Raw genomic sequence first — 22,428 nt, forward strand, 5'->3', positions numbered from 1 at the left:
CCTCCGCTCAAGTGGTGGTGGATTTCTGCAAAGCATTCACTGAAGTCACTATAACTTCTCAAGCTATTGCACTTTGTCACCACATTGTTTCACTTATGGACTCTTAACACGTTCACTTTGGTGGATATACATATATCAATTTTTTTTTTTTGTATATTTGGATATAGTGTTGTCTAAAACATAGAATCATTAATAATGTTAATTTATGCAGTTTTTTTTCACTATTAAAGTTGATTATTTAGCCATTATTTAGGTTATTATAGCCAGTTATATAAGGTAGGACAGGGAAAGGAGAAAAGTAGGAATAAAAAAGATACTATCGAGTACCTAACAGGAATAGAGTTCCCTACAGTCCCAGAGGATGAGTTAGAGAGGTTAGACGCCCCGGTAACGGTAGACGAGGTGGTGCGGGCAATAAGGGGGATGGCAATCGGGAAGAGTCCAGGCCCGGATGGGTTCCCAATCCTTTATTATAAAAAGTTTGAAAAAATACTGGCGCCCAAATTATGCGAGTATATGAACACAGTCGCAGAAGGGGAAGAACTGAGGGAAGAAGCACTGATGGCTTACATAACTTTGATATTAAAGGAGGGGAAGGATCCAACAACCCCGGGGAGTTATAGACCGATCTCTCTTCTGAATACGGACATGAAGATATTTTCAAAAGTGATAGCAGAAAGGCTAAAACCATTACTACCGCAATGGGTCCATAGTGAACAAACGGGGTTTGTCATGGGAAGGGAGGGTAGGGATAACTGCCTTAAAACCCTCATGTTGATTCATGGAGTGGAAAGCAGCGGACCCCCGGTCGCCCTGTTATCTGTGGATGCTGAAAAAGCATTTGACAGGGTAGACTGGGGCTTCATGTTTGAGACCTTAGGATATCTGGGATTAAAAGAAAAAACATTGCGATGGATAAAAGCATTTTACTCCCACCCGACGGCAAAAATAAAAATTAACGGTAACCTTTCCCCGGTAGTAAAGTTATATAATGGAACCAGACAGGGGTGTCCTCTGTCCCCAATGCGGTTTGTTTTGGCCTTGGAACCCTTGTTGGCCTCGATCAGGAAAAATGAAGATATAAGGGGAGTGAGAATTGGTAGAGAAGAGTATAAGGTGTCTGCGTATGCAGATGACATATTATTTTATGTTTCAGAACTCAGGGTGACTCTCCCAAATATAATTAAGGAGATCCATAGATATGGGAGGTTGACAAATTTTAAGATCAATATGTCAAAAACTGAAATTCTGAACATAACAGTACCTAAAAAAGAACAAGAGGAACTCCAGAGCTCTTTTCCCTTTATTTGGTGTAGGGAGGAGCTGAGTTACCTGGGGGTAAGAATTACGCCCACATTGTCATCCATATACGCGGCCAATTATATATATATATTAAATAAGGTCAAAGAATGTATTAAAAGTATGAGATATAAACCCTTGTCACTAATAGGGAGAGTAAATGCGTTAAAAATGTTCATTTTACCAAAATTGACATATATGTTCCAAATGATCCCAATAAAAGTTCCGCAGGAGTTCTTCACGAAACTTAAAACTCTAACTTTAAAATACATATGGGGACGTAGGAATCCCAGGATTTCTTATGCGACTCTGGAAAGGGGGAAAGTAGGAGGGGGATTAGCAGCCCCAAACTTTAGAAGATACTACCAGGCAGCAGTAATTTCACGAGTGGTGGATTGGGTGTATGACAAAGGGGATAAAGGGTGGGTAAATATAGAGAAAACACAAAGTGGAGTTAATCTAGGAAAGAGGATTTGGATACCACGGGACTTTCGCGACTTGGGGAGGAGCACTAACCCACTAACTACTAATTTGTTTAAAACATGGGATAAAGTGGGAGAATCAAATCACTGGCAGTACAACTCACCTTTAATTTCTTTATTAGACACAAGTTTTTTTAAACCAGGGAAGGAGGAATTTGTTTATTTCACTAGATGGGCAAAAAAAGATGATATTTTGCTGAAAGATGTGATGAATGGGGACAGATTTTGCACTTTAGGAGAAATAAGACAAAGATGGGGAAGTAGGAACTTAGATAGCTGGAGATATGCACAAATTAAAGCGGGAGTCCACCGGGACTCCGCGTTTTTTTTTTTTTTTTTTAAAAGCCAGCAGCTACAAATACTGCAGCTGCTGACTTTTAAATAGTGACACTTACCTGTCCAGCGCGCCCGCGATGTCGGCACCCGAAGCTGATCGCTCGCTCGGCTGCCGGGTCCCGCCGCCATCTTGGGTATGGGAATCAGGAAATGGAGCCTTTCGGCTTCATTTCCCGGTTCCCTACTGCGCATGCGCGAGCCGCGCGGCGCAATCCGGACGGTCCCCGCTGCCTCTGGGAGCTGTGTGTTTCCCAGCAGGCAGCGGGGCACTTGCTGAAGGGGGCGGGGCATTGCGGAACGGGGGCGTAACCTACGCTCGTTCCGCAGACAGCTAGCCCGGAAGTGGGTGCAGTTACCTGGATTATCCAGGTAACTGCACCCCCCTCCCCCCTGAAAGGTGCCGATTGTGGCGCCGGAGGGGGGGAGGGATCAGATGAGCGGAGGTCCATTTTAGGGTGGACCTCCGCTTTAAACATTTTGTTCAGACTCTGCCTCGGCCACTCCGAGGGACAGGAGATCTCAGACCGATGGAGAGAATGCTCTCGGATCCGAGCTGCAAGAAAAAAAGTATGTCCAAAATTTATAAAATCCTACAGGAGGAAGAGGAACCAGGGGAACCACTATTCCTGAAAAAATGGGAAGAAGAGCTGGGCACCGTGGGGGATAAGGAACGTAGAAAGAAGATCTTAAGAATAGCAGGTACAATATCTAGGGACAATATGTCATTAGAGATGTCATTTAAATTAATGGCAAGATGGTATGTTGTCCCACAAAGAGCGCATAAGAGGAGAGCAGGTACATCAGCACTATGTTGGCGGGGCTGCGATAAGGTGGGAACCTTTGCACACATATGGTGGGAGTGTGGAAAGATTGGCCCATACTGGGAGAAAATAATAGAAAATATTTTCCGAATAACAGGGGAAGAGGTAAAGAAGGAACCATGGACATGTCTGTTTCACGACACTGACAAAACACTGGGGAATACAAAAACTCATTGATTCCTCACTTATTGATGGCAGCAAAAAGCCTGATCCCAAAGAGATGGGGCACTCCCGAACCCCCATCTATGAGGGAATGGTTAGGCAAAATAGAGTGGGTAAGATCAATGGAGGAATCAACATCTAGAAGAGGGGATCAAGTGGAAACTTACTTTAGTAAGTGGGGAAAATGGCTGGAGTTCAAGAAAACAAGGGAATATCTCAGAATGAGTGGATCCGAGGGGAAATGAGGGAGAGAGCGCGGGGGAGAGATGGAGAGAGAGAGAGGGGAGGGAGGGAGCGGGATTGGGGGGGGGGGGGTTGGGGATAGATATGGAAATGGAATGGGTAGCATACTTTTTGTAATATATTTCTTCTCTGAAACTTTAACAAAATAAATAAAGAATTAAATAGAGGAAAATGTTAAAAAGGTTTGCATGTGATGTGAAAATAGCACTGCCAACAGGCAAAATGGTGGCGATAAGTAGAAGGGAACTAAAATAACAAGGGCGCAAAGTTAGCCACAATTTGTTGAAGAGAGATTATGGCGTGCTGTATACTGATGCAAAAAAAAAAGAAAAAAAAAAAAAAAAAAAAAAGAAAAAATGCAGCATCCACCTATGTAAGTATGATTCTTAAAAAAAAAAAATTAAAAATCCCAAGCACCACTCTGTAAACATGTGGAAACGGAGGAGACCAGTTGCCGGAGTTTTGGGAGAAGAATCTTGTCCTATTCTTGCCTGATAGAGGATTCTAACTGCTCAACAGTCCTGGGTCTTCTTTGTTGTATTTTTAATTTCAGGATGCGCTCGTAATTTTCAGTTTTTGAAAGGTCTGGACTGCAGGCAGGCCAGCTAAGCACCCGGACTCTTCTACAGTGGAACCTCGGATTGCGAGTAACGCGGTTTAACGAGCGTTTCCCAATACAAGCAATTTTTTTTTTTTTTTTATCCTGACTCAATTTGTGTTGTCTTGCAAAACAAGCAGGGTGCAAGCCTCTGTGGTGTGCAATATTGCATTTGGCCAGAGGTGTGGGGCGCCGGTGACACTCTGAGCTGTTCAGAAATACTCGGAAATACTCAGTTCCTGAGTATTTCTGAGCTTTTCTGAGGGTTTCCAAGTGCATTTGAGCGGTCTCCGGCACCTCCCCACCTCTGGCCACATGCGGTATTGCATGCAATAGAATGTCAAGGTGGAACGATTTATCTTTGTTTCCATTGACTTCTATGGGGAAACTCGATTTGATATGCGAGTGCTTTGGATTAAAAGCATTCTCCTGGAACGGATTATGCTCGTAATCCAAGGTTCCACTATACTATGAAGCCATGCTGTTGTCATAGATGCAGTATGCAGTTTAGCATTGTCCTGCTGAATTATGCAAGGCCTTCTCTGAAAAAGACATAATTTGCATTGCAGGCTCATATGCAAGAAAAATAATACAAATGTATTCAAATTTAATTAAAAAAAAATGTACAAAGTTTTTTTTCTTGCAAATGTGGGTGCATTTTTTTTTTTTTGCAAGAGGTGGGTTTAACCTTTAATGCGTCGCTAACATTGCAATAGTGGGGAAAGGCATAAACAAAACATAGCCCCCTGCTGACAGCCAATAATCTTAATCTCTTGAGATCCGCGCTATAGCCGAATGACGGCTACAGCGCGGACCTCCTTTGCCAGGACTATGTCTATTGACGTCGTCCCGTGCACGAGCGGCCTGCGCGCCCCCTGAGGGGCGCGCGCGGCGCGCTCTGTGATTGGTGAGTCAATGAGACTCGCCTGATTACCGATCCGAGCAAGGGGTCGATCCCGACCCCTTACCACGTGATCAGCTGTCAGCCATTGACAGCTGATCATGTGACAAAACAGAGCCGGTAATCGGCTATTTTTCCTCCTCGCACTGACAGCGCGAGGAGAGAGAAAAAAAGCTGATCACCGGTGGCCGTGATCGGGACATCAGTGCCGATCAGGGCCAGTGTATCAGTGCCCACCTGCCCCCTGCCAGTAACCCCCAGAGAATTAAAAAAGTGCCACCCATCAGTGCCCATAATGCCACCCAGCAGTGCCATACTTCATGTGCCCACAGTGCCATACATCAGTACCCACAGTGCCACCTATCAGTGCCCACAATCTGCCTCAACATTGCTGCACCTCAGTGCCACATATCAGTGCCCATCAGTGCCGCCCATCAGTGCCACTTATCAGTCCCATCTATCAGTGCCACCTATCAGTGCCCATCAGTCCCATCTATCAGTGCCACCTATCAGTGCCCATCAGTCCCATCTATCAGTGCCACCTATCAGTGCCCATCAGTCCCATCTATCAGTGGTACCTATCAGTGCCCTTAGTGCCACCCATCTGTGCCACCCATCCGTGCCACCTTTCAGTGCCGCCTTATCTGTGCCACCTTATCTGTGCCTATTAGTGTCGCCTTAACTGTGCCTATCAGTGCCCACCAGTGCCGCCTATCAGTGCCCACCAGTGCCGCCTATCAGTGCCCACCAGTGCCGCCTATCAGTGCCCACCAGTGCCGCCAATCAGTGCCGCCAATCAGTGCCGCCAATCAGTGCCGCCAATCAGTGCCGCCAATCAGTGCCGCCTCATCGGCGCATTTAAATGAAGGAGAAAAATGACCCGTTTGCAAAATTTTATAACAAACTATTAAACATGATTTTTTTTTTTGCATCTTTTTTTGTTTGTTTAGCAAAAAATAAAACTCCCAACTGTAATTAAATACCACCAAAAGAAAGCTCTATTTGTGGGGAAAAAAATTATAAAAATTTTATTTGGGTACAGTGTTATATGGCCGCGCAATTGTCATTCAAAGTGCATCAGCGCTGAAAGCTGAAAATTGGTCTGGGCAGGAGGGGGGTTTAAGTGCCCAGTAAACAAGTGGTTAAAGCAAGGTGGGTATGACAATGAAGTATTCTGAGTAGGGATGCACCGATACCAATTTTTTTTTTGGTATGAGTACCGATACTTTTTTTTTTAGTACTCGCCAATACCAATTACGATGCCTACCGCAACCGTTTTGTTTTCACTTCAGCTGTCAGCAATGGTACAAAGCATTGAAAAGTTATTTACAAATGAAATCGATTTTTTTATTTTTTTTTTATTTTGCGCCTTTTCAATGTGAAATGTGTAAATATATGTTAATATATATATGTGTAGAAATATTCATCAACAAAGCAAACAAAAAAAAGTTTGCATTGTTTATCGTTTATAAAATAGATGTGAAAAAAAAAGCAGAAAAATAATAAATAAATGGAGGAGAATAAGGAGTTAATTAAGGCTGATTAGAGTAAATTAAGGGTTAGGGGTTAAAACAGAGGAATACTTGTTCATCCCTTTGATCTGCAGATGAAGAAACAGAAAGATACAAAAATAAACAATGTTTCTTTTAATTTTAGTGTTTCAGTGCTGAGCAATGTTGTTAATAAACATTGCCAGCTGCTTTTTTTTTTGTTGACATCTCCAATTACCAGACTTCTTTAACCGCTTCCCGATCGGCTCCTGTACTTATACGTCGCCAGAATGGCATGGCTGGGCAAAGCAACGTACCTGTACGTTACTTTGAATTTCCTGCCGTGCCCACGCGCGCCTGCCGCGAGTTCCATGATCGTGCCCGCGCGCCCCGCGGACTCGATTGCCGTGGGGATACCCGCGATCATGTCACGGAGCTCAAGAATGGGGAGATGCCGATGTAAACAGCACCTCTCCGTTTTGCCTGACCGCACACTGATCGTCTGGTCACTGTCCTCGGGAGCAGCGATCAGTGTGATGTCACACACAGCCACGCCCCCAGACATTTAGAAACACGCCCCTAGGATACACTTAACCCCTCCCCTAGTGGTTAACCCCTTCACTGCCAGTGACATTTTTACAGTAATCAATGCAATTTTATAGCACTGATCGCTCTATTAATGCCAATGGTCCCAAAAATGTGTCAAAATTGTCCAATGTCTCTGCCATAATGACGCAGTCATGATAAAAAACAAATAATAATAATTGCTGATCGCCGCCATTACTAGTAAAAAAAATTTTTTAAATGCCATAAAACTATCCCCTATTTTGTAGGCGCTATAACTTTTGCACAAACCAAACGCTTATTGCGATTTTTTTTTTTTAACAAAAATATGTAGAATACATATCGGCCTAAACAGAGGAAAAACATTTTTTTATATATATTTTTGGGGGATATGTATTATAATAAAATGTAAAAAATAATGCTTTTTTTCCCCAAAATTGTCGCTTTTTTTGTTTATAGTGCAAAAAATAAAAACCGCAGAGGTGATAAAATACCACCATAAGAAAGCTCTATTTATGGGGAAAAAAAGGACTTCAATTTTGTTTGGGAGCCACGTCGCATGACCGCGCAATTATCAGTTAAAACGAATCGCAAAAAACGCTCTGGTCAGGAAGGGGGTAAATCCTTCCAGGGCTGACGTGGTTAAAACGTGGTTAACACAGGGGAGAACCACCGAGTCTGAAAGTATCGGTGCATTTGCGCGAGTACCGATACTTTTGCAAATACTCAGTATAGGCACTGATACCGATACTAGTATCGGTGCAATCCTAATTCAGAGTGTTCGTTTAAGAAGAGAAGTTGATCTGCATTTTAACAGCTCTCCCACCTTCAAAAATGTAGATAAAACCTGCACACAGGCTGAAAAAAATCTCTCATTAGAAAGGACAGAAAAAGTTTTGGACGGAAACAGAGTTCCCCTTTAACACTCTACCTGAGTTCCCACTAGCAGGAAAGGTACGTTCGGTGCGTATTCCTTTAACTCCGGAACCCATTCTTCCTTCACGTTCTGAAAGGAGGCCGGATTCACCACGGAGAAGCAGATGAGGAAAACGTCTGTCATGGGATAAGATAATGGCCTCAACCGATCGTAATCTTCCTGGAAAAAGAAGACGTGATTAATAGTCAGCTGAGATACGGAGATCATATCACTGTGACGGCGTCATACCAAGTTTAATACTTTTTATGCATATCACCCAATAGTCCAGCTAAGCACAAGTAACAAAACGGAGCACCTTGAACGTTTGCCTACCACACGCCAAGTGCCCCCGGCACAGGCAATATTCAAGTCTTACCGAGCTGTATGGTAAAACTGAACTCCAGGTAGAAAGAAAAACAAAAAACCACACACAAATGACTGCCGTTATTCATTCATTAACCCTATCCTGTCCTGCCCCAGTGTCCCTTTAATTGGGTCTTTATGCTCGGGAGGAAGACACGATAGACTGCCCCATCACGTGACCACTGTAGTTGGGAGTGCAGAAAGAGAGCACTCCCTGCACAGAAACCTCAGCTGTCCATAGATTATTATTATTATTATTTTTATTATTATTAACGATTTATATAGTGCCAACAGTTTACGCAGCGCTTTACAATGTAGAGGGGGGACAGCACAATTACAGTACAATACAGAAGGTACAGGAGGGCCCGGCTCGTAGAGCTTACATTCTAAAGGGAGGGGGTGGTGGTACAAACGGTAATTGATGCGGGAATGATTTGATGGGGTTGTTAGGTGGGTGTGGGATAGGCTTTCGTTTTGTTTACTAAAGGTAAATAAATAGACTGTGGACTTTGCAAAGTGCAGTTGCTCCAAAGCTTAGTAAATGAGCAGAAGCTCTGCTGACTTCCATCATCCAATCATGTGCAAGCAAAAATGCTGTTTTTTTTTTTTTTACATTTTCCTTGCACGTGATTGGGTATTCTTTGCAAAGTGAAGCTTTACCTCAGGGGTGCCCAACCAGTGGCCCGGGGGCCACATGTGGCCCGCAAAGCCCTCTGATGTGACCCGCGACCCCCTGCTCTGGGATGGAATAAAATAGAATACTGTTATTAAAAGTAGGTTTATTACTAAAATCACAGTGTATATTTGGGCATATCTGTTCTGCAGTTGTTACAGGGCTGCTTTCAAACTGATCCTCAGGTGCAGAGAAGGGCACCTGTGGGTTACCTGCACTAAGCCATAGACTTCTATTACCTGCAAGTTTGGTGAGCTTTCCGAAAGTGCACCAAACCTGCAGAATATAATAGAAGTCTATGGCAAAGTGCAGATAACCTGCAGGAAAGCCACAGGTGAACTTGTCCGCACCCGGGATACCGGTAAACAGTGCATCAGTCTGAATGCAGCCTTAGGCCCCTTTCACATGGTCAGTCCAACCCAATCAGACCCTCCTTTCACCTCTAAGGAGTGGAAGATATGTCCGTTTACAAAGGCCTATCTCCAATCCAATACACCATCTACCCGCTCCGCTCATTGTGGCCAGCGAACGGGTTGCCAAGCCGCTTAAGTGGCCCTTGCTCTTCAAAAGGTCGGGCACCCCTGCTTTACCTCATTTACTAAGTTCCGGAACAACTCCACATTCCTTGCCGCTCTTACAGTAAAGAACCCCTACGTAGTTTAAGGTTAAACCTCTTTTTTTCTAATTTTAATGAGTGGTCACGAGTCTTGTTAAACTCCCTTCCACTAAAAAGTTTTATCCCTATTGTGGGGTCCCCAGTATAGTATTTGTATATTGAAATCATATCCCCTCTCAAGTGTCTCTTCTCCAGAGAGAATAAGTTTAGTGCTCCCAACCTTTCCTCGTAACTGATATCCTCCAGACCCTTTATTAGCGTTGTTGCCCTTCTTTGTACTCGCTCCATTTCCAGTACATCCTTCCTGAGGACTGGTGCCCAGAACTGGACAGCATACTCCAGGTGCGGCCGGACCAGAGTCTTGTAGAGCGGGAGAATTATCGTTTTAACGCTAGTCTAATTATATTAGTAATGGTCAGCAAGACTTATAGCAAGACTGATAGTATGATAGGCAATCTGACACTAATGCCGCGTACACACGATCAGAAATTTGGCCAGCAAAAGACCGATGAGAGCTTTTTGTTGGAAACTGTCACTGTATAAATGACACTGGCTGGGAAGGGGGTAAACATCTAGAGTGATCAAAGGGCTAACTATGTGCCTAGCCAGTGTTTATGTGTGTGCTGCCTTTACTAAGGGAAGTGATAGATTACATTCCATGCTTTGCAGGGAAAGAAAATCCATCACATCCCTGCCGTCAGAACGGAGCTCTGCCTTGTTTACATATGTAGAGCTCCATCCTGTGTGTGTTCCTAGTGATTGGCTGGTGCCAGCGGACACCAATACAGTGATCATTGCTAAAAATATGCACTGTGACTGTACTAATGACACTGACTGAAAAGGGGTTAACATCAGGGGCAATTAAATGTGTGCCTAAAGCTTTTGTCCGAAGGGCGTGCCCTTGGATTTTGTCTTGCCTACAAACACAAACATAGTGATGTACTAGATGTACTACGAGCCGATAGAGGAAGTTCAATTGTCAGGCTCCACCCTTTGTGCTCCTTCTGCTTATTTCCTGCTAGCAGAAGTTTGGTGAGTGCTGATTCACGCTTTTCATTTCACGCTTTTCAGTTTGTTTCTGAACGGCCGTTCGTCAACCAGCCATGTTGCGGTATTAGAGGAGATGATGTGTTATTTATTATTGGCCTTGGTGTTATTGCTTTGACCCAAGTCCAGTGCAGGAAGAGGAGGATGATTTCTTAGACCAAAAATTGGTTGCTTTATTGATTGTTACCAATTATGTCATAAGCCTTTGCTGCGGGAGCTCCAGGGGAATAATTCGGATGATTTTCAGAATTATCTATGGATGATGGACCCCTGCTTTCACCAACTCTTGGTATTGTTGACCCCCTATATTAAAAAGCAGGACACTTGCATGAGGCTTTTATTTTGTTGGTTGAATAATAATAATAATTAGATTTGTTATATTTTCTATATTTTTGGATGCATAGAATGCACTTTTTGGTTAAGCTCTATTGGCAGATACCATGTCTAATTTTACTTGTTTTCTTTTTTTTAATGCACAATAAAAAAAAAATGTGTAGAATAATACTTGGCTATGTGTTTTACTTCAAATGACAGTTTGGGAGTAGGCAGTTACATTTAATAAAATACAATGTAAAATTGACAAGGGACACCAACATAGTTTTATCTTTGATCTTAAAAACTACGGGATAATGGTGCTGTGGTAACTTGCACCAAAAAACAAAAAACAAAACAACAAGCATAATAATATTATTCTTGATATCACTAGAAAAAAAAAACCCTTTGAAAATTAGTTTGCAATAACTCCATCAGTATCACCAGCAAAGCAGTTTCATTATTATCCCATTAAAGAAGAGAATTGTGCGCTGCATTTCGAGATTTCAGAATTTGCCACATCACGAATATTAATTCTCCATTACGAGCGCTAGTTTACAAGACCGACCGCTTCTGGCTCGTCCTTGCTACCGAGCATGCGTGTTTGTACTTTGGACTTTTGTCCGATGGACTTGTGTACACACGCTCGGAAAATCCGACAACAGACATTTGTCCGCGGAAAATTTATAAGCCTGCCATCCGACATTTGTCTGTGGAAAATCCGACAACAATTGTCCGATGGAGCGTACAAACGGGCAGATTTTCCGCCAACAGCCTGTCATCACACAATTTCCATCGGAAAATCCGATCGTATGTACGAGGCTTAACAGTGCTTGGTGCATTCACTTTTTACTTAGGAATGTGCCGGTTGTTAATCCCTGCCTTACAGGGTAACAAAATCCGCCATATCCCGGCTGACAGGACGGAGCTCTGTACTGTTTACACCCACAGGTCCCATCACCCTCTTCAATCCTTTGTAAGAAGGCTGTGCAAATATGGTGTCACAAAGTATTGCAATGACCGCCATTTTATTCTCTAGGATGTCTGGAAAAAAATAAAAAAATAAATGTATATATATATATATATATATATATATATATATATATATACAGTGGTGTGAAAAAGTGTTTGCCCCCTTCCTCATTTCCTGTTCCTTTGCATGTTTGTCACACTTAAGTGTTTCGGAACATCAAACCAATTTAAACAATAGTCAAGGACAACACAAGTAAACACAAAATACAATTTGTAAATGAAGGTGTTTATTATTAAAGGTGAAAAAAAATCCAAACCATCATGGCCCTGTGTGAAAAAGTGATTGCCCCCCTTGTTAAAACATACTATAACTGTGGTTGTCCACACCTGAGTTCAATTTCTATAGCCACACCCAGGCCTGATTATTGCCACACCTGTTCACAATCAAGGCATCACTTAAATAGGAGCTGCTTGACACAGTAAGGTCCACCAGAAGATCCTTAAAAGCTACACATCATGCCGAGACCCAAAGAAATTCAGGAACAATTGAGAAAGAAAGTAATTGAGATCTATCAGTCTGGAAAGGGTTATAAAGCCATTTCCAAAGCTTTGGGAATCCAGCGAACCACAGTGAGAGCCATTATCCACAAATGGCGAAGACATGGAACAGTGGTGAACCTTCCCAGGAGTGGCCGGCCGCCCAAAATTACCCCAAGAGCGCAGCGACGACTCATCCAAGAGGTCACAAAAGACCCCACAACAACGTCCAAGGAACTGCAGGCCTCACTTGCCTCAGTTAAGGTCAGCGTTCATGCCTCCACCATCAGGAAAAGACTGGGCAAAAATGGCCTGCATGGCAGAGTTCCAAGGAGAAAACCACTGCTGAGCAAAAAGAACATCAAAGCTCATCTCAATTTCTCCACAACACATCTTGATGATCCCCAAGACTTTTGGGACAACATTCTGTGGACCGATGAGACAAAAGTGGAACTCTTTGGAAGGTGTGTGTCCAAGTATATCTGGCGTAGAAGGAACACTGCATTTCATAAAAAGAACATTATACCAACAGTAAAATATGGTGGTGGTAGTGTGATGGTCTGGGGCTGTTTTGCTGCTTCAGGACCTGGAAGACTTGCCGTGATAAAAGGAACTATGAATTCTGCTGTCTACCAAGAGATCCTGAAGGAGAATGTCCGACCATCTGTTCGTGTACTCAAGCTGAAACGAACTTGGGTTCTGCAGCAGGACAATGATCCTAAACACACCAGCAAGTCCACCACCGAATGGCTGAAGAAAAATAAAATGAAGACTTTGGAGTGGCCTAGCCAAAGTCCTGACCTGAATCCTATTGAGATGTTGTGGTATGACCTTAAAAAGGCCGTTCATGCTCGAAAACCCTCTAATGTAACTGAATTAGGACAATTCTGCAAAGATGAGTGGGCCAAAATTCCTCCAGGACGCTGTAAAAGCCTCATTGCACGTTATCGCAAACGCTTGGTTGCAGTTGTTGCTGCTAAGGGTGGCCCAACCAGTTATTAGGTTTAGGGGGCAATCACTTTTTCACACAGGGCCATGATGGTTTGGATTTTTTTTCACCTTTAATAATAAACACCTTCATTTACAAATTGCATTTTGTGTTTACTTGTGTTGTCCTTGACTATTGTTTAAATTGGTCTGATGTTCCGAAACACTTAAGTGTGACAAACATGCAAAGGAACAGGAAATGAGGAAGGGGGCAAACACTTTTTCACACCACTGTATATATATATATAATGTTTGGGGGTTCTAAGTAATTTTCTAGCAAAAAACAAACAAACTGATTTTAACTTGTAAACTTGTGTGAGAAATAGGCCTGGTCCTTAAGTGGTTAACATTCCAAAAGGCCCAAACTATCCCATTCTATCATCCGAATGAAAATGAATGAATTGTTTTCGTTATAAGATATTTGGGATTCATTGAAATTCCTTACTATCGTAATTCGGAGATTTGAATACATCCAAATCCCAAAATAAGGAGACTGAAGTCCAAATTTTGATCATAACGAACATTTCTGCCTCCAACTGACAGTGGGGACTTTTGGGGTTACTGTAAGCTCCACACCGATATGAAATAACATACAGTGCCTTGCAAAAGTATTCACCCCCTTGGCATTTTTCACCTCGCAACCTGGAATTAACCTGTATTGTTTGAGGATTTGCATCATTTAATTTACAGATCATGCCCACAACTTTGAAGAGGTTTTATTTAATTTTTATTGTGAAGCAAATAACAAATAGGACAAAATAACAGAAAAAGTCAATGTGCATAACTATTCACCCCCTAAATTCAATACTTTGTAGAGCCACAGTTTGCAGCCATCACAGCTCCAAGTCGCTTTGGATAAGTCTCTATGAGCTTGCCACATCTTGCCACTGGGAATTTTGCCCATTCCTCATTGCAAAACTGCTCCAGCTCTTTCAAGTTGGATGGTTTGCCCTTGTGAACAGCAATCTAAGTCTGACCACAGATTTTCTATTGGATTGAGGTCTGGGCTTTGACTAGGCCATTCCAACACATTTACATGTTTCCCCTTAAACCACTCAAGTGTTGCTTTAGCAATGTGTTTGGGGTCATTGTCCTGCTGGAAGGTGAACCTCCGTCCTAGTCTCAAATCACACACAAAGTGGTACAGGTTTTGCTCAAGAATATCCCTGTATTTAGCACCATCCATCTTTCCCTCAACTCTGACCAGTTTCCCAGTCCCGACTGCTGAAAAACATCCCCACAGCAAGAAGCTGCCACCACCATGTTTTACTGTGGAGATGGTGTTCTTTTTGTGATGTGTTGGGTTTGCACCAGACATAGCGCTTTCTTTAATGTTTAAAAAGTAAAATTTTAGTCTCTTCAGACCAGAGCACCTTCCTCCATACATTTTGGGAGTCTCCCACATGCCTTTTTGCAAACTCACAACGTGCCATTTTCTTCTTTGCTGGAAGTAATGGCTTTCTTCTGGCCACTCTGCCATAAAGCCCAACTCTATGGAGCGTGCGGCTTATTGTCGTCCTATGTACAGATACTCCAGTCTCTGCTGTGGAACTCTGCAGCTCCTTCAGGGTTACCTTGGGTCTCTGTGCTGCCTCTCTGATTAATACCCTCCTTGCCCGGTCCGTGAGTTCTGGTGTGTGGCAGTCTCTTGGCAGGTTTGCTGTTGTGCCATGTTCTTTCCATTTGGTTATGATAGATTTGATGGTGTTCCTAGGGATCATCAGAGATTTGGATATTTTTTATAACCTAACCCTGACTTGTACTTCTCAACAACATTGTCCCTTACTTGTTTGGAGAGTTCCTTGGTCTTCATGGCAGTGTTTGGTTAGTGGTGCCTCTTGCTTAGGTGTTGCAGCCTCTGGGGCCTTTCATAAAGGTGTGTATATGTAATGACAGATCATGTGACACTTAGATTGCACACAGGTGGACATCATTTCACTAATTATATGACTTCTGAAGGTAATTGGTTACACCAGAGCTTTTTATGGGCTTCATAACAAGGGGGGTGAATACATAAGCACATGCCAATTATTTTTTTATTTCTGAAAAATAGTTTTATGTATATATATTTTTCTCATTTTATTTCACCAACTTAGACTATTGTGTTCTGATCCATCACATATAATTCAGATTTAAAAAAACAAAACATTGAACTAAAGGCTGTAATGTAACAAAATAGGTAAAAAGCCAAGGGGGTGAATACTTTTGCAGGGCACTGTAATGCCGCGTACACACGACCGGACTTTCCGGCAGACTAGGTCTGACGGTCTTCCCGACGGACTTTCGGCGGAGTTCTGATGGACTTTCCGAACGAACGGACTTGGCCACACATGAATGGACTAAGTCCGTTCGTTTTTTAACATGATGACGTAAAAGGGACTAAACAAGGAAGTTTTGTAGCCAGTAGCCAATAGCTTCCCTTGCGTCGTATTTGGTCCGTCGGACCAGCACACAGACGAACGGTTTTCCAGATTTTAGTCAGTCAGAATAGATTTGAAACATCTCTAGGTCCATCGGATTTTTTTTCAAAAAACGATCAGACTAGCCCACGCATGATCAGATTGTCTGACAGACTAATCCCTTTGGACCTAGTCTGCCGGAAAGTCCGGTCGTGTGTACACGGCATAAGAGGCATTCCTGGTAAGGGAAAGCGCTGGGCACAAAGTATTTCTATTTGCAGTAAAACAAATATAACAAAAATTGGAAAAATAGAATAGATCCTTTATCCAGGCGGGTTGGTGATGTGTGCGTCCCTTGCAGGACATAGAGTTCGGTGATGGCTCCCCTGACCTGGCACAGTGTATACAGCCTCTGTACACAGACAGCACACACAACATTCACCAGCAAGGTCAAGAATTAGCGCTGCATGTCCTGGCAATTATCAGGCCTCGCTGATCACACGTTGGCGTGCACGCAGCAGAACTCAATGCACTTTAATGCCCATTTTTATGATTTACTAATGTAAAGGAAAACAGCGTGAGATTTAACAAGCAGTAAATAAACAATGACAAGCAGGCTGGAAATGAAGTTGGAAGGGGAACTATTTATAGACTGATGAGCCTCTGCATAGCTAACAATCATACAGAAAAGTCACTGGAAAACGTAAACAACTGCCATGCAAATGAGACCTGCCACAACGTACGGCCAGGCTCCAAGGAAATCTTCAGGTTTATTTTAAAGGTGTATAATAATGAAAATGCTTTTAAATAAAGTATATCTTTTTATACAATATACAGTGTTGTCATTTTCTCCTTAGGCTTGGTTCACATGTACTATATTTTCAAAAGTATTGGGGCACCTGCCTTTACACGCACATTAACTTTAATGGCATCCCAGTTTTAGTCTGTAGGGTTCAATATTGAGTTGGCCCACCCTTTGCAGATATAACAGCTTCAACTCTTCTGGGAAGGCCGTCCACAAGCTTTAGGAGTGTGTCTATGGGAAGGTTTGATCATTCTTCCAGAAGCGCGTTTGCGAGGTCAAGCACTGATGTTGGACGAGAAGGTCGCAGTCTCCGTTCTAATTCGTCCCAAAGATAATCTATCGGGTTGAGGTCAGATCTCTGTGCAGGCCAGTCAAGTTCCTTCACCCCAAATTCATTCATCTATGTCTTTATGGTCCTTGCTTTGTGCAAGGTCCATTTGGTGGAGGGGGGAATATGGGGGGGATTATGGTGTGGGGTTGTTTTTCAGGGGTTGGGCTTGGCCCCTTAGTTCCAGGGTAGGGAACTCTTAAGGCGTCAGCCTACCAAGACGTTTTGGACAATTTCATGCTCCCAACTTTGTGGGAACTGTTTGGGGATGGCCCCTTCCTGTTCCAACATGACTGCGCACCACCATAGCCACTGCAGATCAAACAGAGGCTAAGATGGAAGCTTCCTTGGCCAAAAAAAATAGGAGGGTTTAGTTCCGCTTTAACATATTACTGGTTTCCATGGGTGATCTGTACATGTTGAATGGTCTACTACAGTGGAGTCAACCACCAGGCCAGAGCTCCAGCTAGCTGCAGATTCCTTAACCTTCCACAGTGCCTCCCAGCTCCCATGGTGCCACCCAGCTTCCTATAGGGGCCCACAACCTCTCCCATTGCCCCCAGACCCCCTTACAGACTTCAGCCCCCACAGTGCCCCACAACTCCCACAGTTTCCTGAAGTAGCCACTAGCTTGCTGAAAAGCCTCCAGCCCTGTACCTTTTCTCTTAGTGCCCCCCAGCCTCCACTGTGCCCTCCAGTCTCCTACATTGCCCCTGGAGAGACCCCCCCCCCCAATTATCTCCAGAGACCTTGTCCCCAACAGTTACCCCCAGCTCCCCACGTAGTGCCTGTCAACCTCCCACAGTGCCCCCCAGCCCCCTTTATTGCCCCCAACAGTGTCCCACAGTACCCCATAGCCACCGAAGTGACACATTGTCCCACATTGTCCCTGAAAGACCCCCCAGCCCCCTCCAGAGACCCCATTCCCCATAGTTTCCCCTAGCTCCCCTTAGAAACCTTACCCCTACAGCATCACCAAGTCTGCTGCAGAGCCCCGTTACCCCTTCCCGAAGTTTAATTCCCCCCTCCCATATATTTACTGTGTATTTTTTAATTTTTTTACTTTTGGGGCACGGAAATTATGGAAAAATCCCCACAGGCTTTGATTGGTTAAGCCTTTTTTGCTTTTTTATATTAGAATTAAACCCTCAACTTGTTTAGCTTAAAACATTGAGTAAAATAATATAAACATTCACCAGTAAGCAATTTGTTAAAATTCTTATCCCAGCCCTTGCATTTTACAACTTTAAATGCTACGGACTGCTGCTCTCTCAGTACTTCTTCCCTGAACTTCCAGTCTTCACAGGAACAAGCCAACAGTGGACAGTGCAAGCTGAAATCATTCTGTTCATTTGGAGAAGGGAGTGCCTTGCTATCCTAGACTATTGGGTTGTGTGTTTCTATTGAAGCACACAGCACAGGGAGTCCCTGTATGCAGTTGTGGCTCCATAGGATGCTACAAGCTTAAAACTGAATTTCAGGAATTCAGACACTTTTTAAAAAGTGCAGACACACTATGAGTTAAAGAGGAGCTCCAGTCTTCCCTCCCCCCTCAAAAAAAAATAAAAAAAAAGCAAAGTATTTCTAGCGGCTGACTTTTAATATAAGATCACATACCTGTATAGGGATCCAGCGCTGTCCTCAGCTGAGCTGATTCTGCAATCGGCTTCAGGTACAGGCACCAGAGACTTAACTAATGGAAACCGGTAGTTTTCAGAGTGCGCATGAGCGAGCCGCGGTCTTCTGGGACCTGTGATGTGAAATTATGTCATGCATCCCAGGATGTCTTCAGGTGGAGAGGAGGGGTTTTCTCAGCTAAGCGCACCCTCCTCCCTGCATGCCTGTGCTAAGGGCAGGTGGAATACAGGAAGTAAATGTTACATTCATTGAAATTAATTAGTTAATTGAAAACTGGCTACAAGGGAGAGTTCAGAGGGTGGTTATAAATGGGGAGTAATCGGAATGGTCGGGGTGGGTAGTGGGGTCCCCCAGGGTTCTGTGTTGGGACCACTCCTATTTAATTTGTTCATAAACAACCTGGAGGATGGGGTAAACAGTTCAATCTCTGTATTTGCAGACGATACAAAGCTAAGCAGGGCAATAACTTCTCCACAGGACATGGAAACCTTGCAAAAAGATCTGAACAAATTTATGGGGTGGGCAACTACATGGCAAATGAGGTTCAATGTAGAAAAATGTAAAATAATGCATTTGGGTGGCAAAAATAGGAATGTAATCTATACACTGGGGGAGGAGAACCTCTGGGGGAATCTAGGATGGAAAAGGACCTGGGGGTTCTAGTAGATGACAGGCTCTGCAATGGCATGCAATGCCAAGCTGCTAGTAGCAAAGCAAACAGAATATTGGCATTAAAAAGGGGATCAACTCCAGAGATAAAACAATAATTCTCCCGCTCTACAAGACTCTGGTCCGGCCGCACCTGGAGTATGCTGTCCAGTTCTGGGCACCAGTCCTCAGGAAGGATGGACTGGAAATGGAGCGACTACAAAGAAGGGCAACAAAGCTAATAAAAGGTCTGGAGGATATTAGTTATGAGGAAAGGTTATGAGCACTGAACTTATTCTCTCTGGAGAAGAGACACTTGAGAGGGGATATGATTTCAACAAATACCATACTGGGGACCCCACAATAGGGATACAACTTTTTCTGCGGAAGGGAGTTTAACAACACTCATGGCCACTCATTAAAATTAGAAGAAAAAAGAGGTTTAACCTTAAAACTATGTAGAGGGTTTTTTGCTGTAAGAGCGGCAAGGATGTGGAATTCCCTTCCACAGGCGGTGGTCTTAGCAGGGGGGGGGGGGGCATTGATAGTTTAAAAAAACTAGTCGTTTGAACGACCGCAACATACAGGGATATCCAAGGTAATACAAGGATATACAACATATAATCACACACATAGGTTGAACTTGATGTGTCTTTTTTCGACCTCACCTACTATGTAACAAGAATCATTTGCCCTTACTCAAAATGGCCATGACCAGAACTGCTAGGGGGTGTTTTTCAAAGTGATTTCTCAGCAAAATAAAGCACAGAGAGAGAGAGAGACATGGATTGGGGGGGGTTTGCTTTGAATATCAACAATTACTTTCATAGTGTTTTCGGTTTGCGGTGCTCAGATGCAGTGTAGTTCCACTTTAACCACTTGTGGGCACTTTTACCCCATTCCTGCCCAGACCAATTTTCAGCGCTGTCCCTCTTTAAATGACAATTGGGTGGTCATACAACACTGTACCCATATGACATTTCTATCTTTCTTTTCCACACAAATAAAGCTTTCTTTTAGTGGTATTTAATCGCGGCTGGGTTTTTTGTTTTTTTTTTGCTAAATAAACGGAAAAAAAAACCCCCAAAAAAAACATTTAAAAAAAATATAACTTTTTTTCATGGTTTGTTATAAAATTTTGTAAACAGGTCATTTTTCACTGATCTGTGCTGATGAGGCAGCACTGATGGCCACTGATTGGCAGCACTGGTGGGCACTTTTGAGACTGCACTGATAATCCATGCCCTGATTATCAGTGTACATATCCCTTTCACACAAGCCGATTATCGGCTCTCCTCTACTCTCTTCACGTTGTCGGCATGAGGAAAGGAATGCCGATAACCGGCTTGCGTTTACATGATCAGCTGTGTCCAAATAACGTGGTAAAAGGCCACTGTGATTGGCCCTTTACCCCGATCTGTAATCTAGCTGTGTCCTAAGGAGAAAGCGATCACAGAGCACGCCGCCCACGTGCCGCAGTAGACGCGATCATGGGAGGACGTCATATGCAAGGGGCGGACTGACAACTCATGGGGCCCCTGGGCAATAGGAGTTTATGGGGCCCCCAGGCAATCAGAGATTATGGGACCACACAGTATACAATCACACAGTATACACATACATGTACACACAGTATATACAGACATGTGTTGGCTGAGAAGGTACTGGAGAGGTGGGGCAGCTATAATCTCAGGATTTTTAGACCAAAAGGATGTCGGTAAAGTGACATTTCAAAGGCCGATGTAAAAAAAAAAAACACCGATTTTTACATACTGTCCCTGGTATTACTGAGGCTGGCAACCCTGATGGGGCCCCCTAGTGGCCCGGGGCCCTCCGGCAGTGCCCGAGTGGCCAAATGGTCAGTCCGCCCCTGGTCATATGACGCCCTCCTAGAACTATATTATAACTAACTATACTCGTTCGGCTATAGCACGGTCAGCAAGTGGTTTACTAAAGGCAAATAGACTGTGCACTTTGCAAGTGCAGTTGTTCCAGAGCTTAGTAAATGAGGTAAAGCTTTGCAAAGAATACCCAATCACGTGCAAGAAAAATAAAAAGAAAATAAATAATTTTTGCTTGCACATGATTGGGTGATGGAAGTCAGCAGAGCTTCTGCTCATTTACTAAACTCTGTAGCAACTGCACTTTGCAAAGTGTACAGTCTTTTTGTCTTTAGCAAATCAACCCCATAGTATGCCTTCACTTTTTACAAAGGAGCTGAATTTGTGGAATTCAGCTTTAAATAGGAACATAAGGAAGGATTAAAAGATAAAAGAAACTGCATATTCAAAAAGCGATCAGCTGTTGAAAGTGCTAAAAAAAAAAAAAAACCTGGAGGTTTAATATCACTTTATGGTGGAACCCTCTCACAAATCCAAAATCCAAGGTTTACGGAGGAATTACATTTCCCGACGTGTACAAAATGAACGTTTTCATCTCCTCCCGCTCGGTGTGTCGCAGTCAAATCTTACTAGAATTCCTGTGACTTCAGCTGTGACTTCTCAGTAACGTTTTCCCATTTCGCTCTCTAAGCAGTTTAGCGACTTTAGTAGAGTGGATGGCATCACACCCAGGTTAGAGTACGAGTTGGCACCTCTTCCTTTGTGATCTTTAAATCAGAGACCATCTGCTACGTCTGTGGTTTAAAAAGAAATTCTAGTCTGGCTTCACCGCTTGTGACACCATCCAGCAGAGCCAAAAATAAGTTCTGGGCAGGAATCCAATGTTTAACCATGAAAGGGCAGTGGTAACGGTTGCTTAGGTGTAAGCCTTGAACACATGTATGAAACCTAGAAGGGCTTATAGTCCTTCTGTTGCAAGCTTAGGCAACCTGCGGCTTTTCCAGTTGCTGCGGAAGTGCGAGACCCAACGTCCTATCGCAGGCCATAGTTAGCTGGCAAGGAAAACGGTTCCAGCAGTCTGTGACAGTTACGTTTCTTTAGGGTGGTCTACTTCAAAGTTGCCCATACTAGCACCTGGGATTTCGGCTTTGCTAATCTGAAATAGAGTTTCACTAGAAATAAACTGCGCCACAGCCTCCACAATTTCCCTTCACTGCCAGTGACATTTCTAGAGTAATCAATGCAATTTTATAGCATTGATCGCTGTATTAATGCCAATGGTCCCAAAAATGTATCAAAATCGTCTGATGTGTCCGCCATAATGACGCAGTCATGATAAAAAAATTTAAAAAACAAAACAAAAAAAAACTAAATAAATAAATAAAAATCGCTGATCACCGCCATTACTAGTAAAAAAATAAATAAATAATTAATAAAAATGCCATAAAAC

At 43.3% G+C, this 22,428-nt stretch overlaps 1 protein-coding gene across 1 annotated transcript in view; it reads right to left on the bottom strand.

Annotated features, from left to right (window-relative positions):
• Positions 1-22,428, bottom strand: part of RHOQ (ras homolog family member Q) — an 81,590-nt gene that overhangs the window by 22,386 nt on the left and 36,776 nt on the right. The window contains exon 3 of the mRNA XM_077485649.1: positions 7,828-7,992. Within this exon, the coding sequence (XP_077341775.1) occupies positions 7,828-7,992 (165 nt within the window). The remainder of the gene's footprint in view (positions 1-7,827; positions 7,993-22,428) is intronic.

The sequence above is a fragment of the Lithobates pipiens genome, unplaced genomic scaffold (genome assembly GCF_037356315.1).
Source record: "Lithobates pipiens isolate NorthernLeopardFrog02 unplaced genomic scaffold, aLitPip1_a1.2 Scaffold_18, whole genome shotgun sequence".
NCBI classification, from domain to species: Eukaryota; Metazoa; Chordata; class Amphibia; order Anura; family Ranidae; genus Lithobates; species Lithobates pipiens.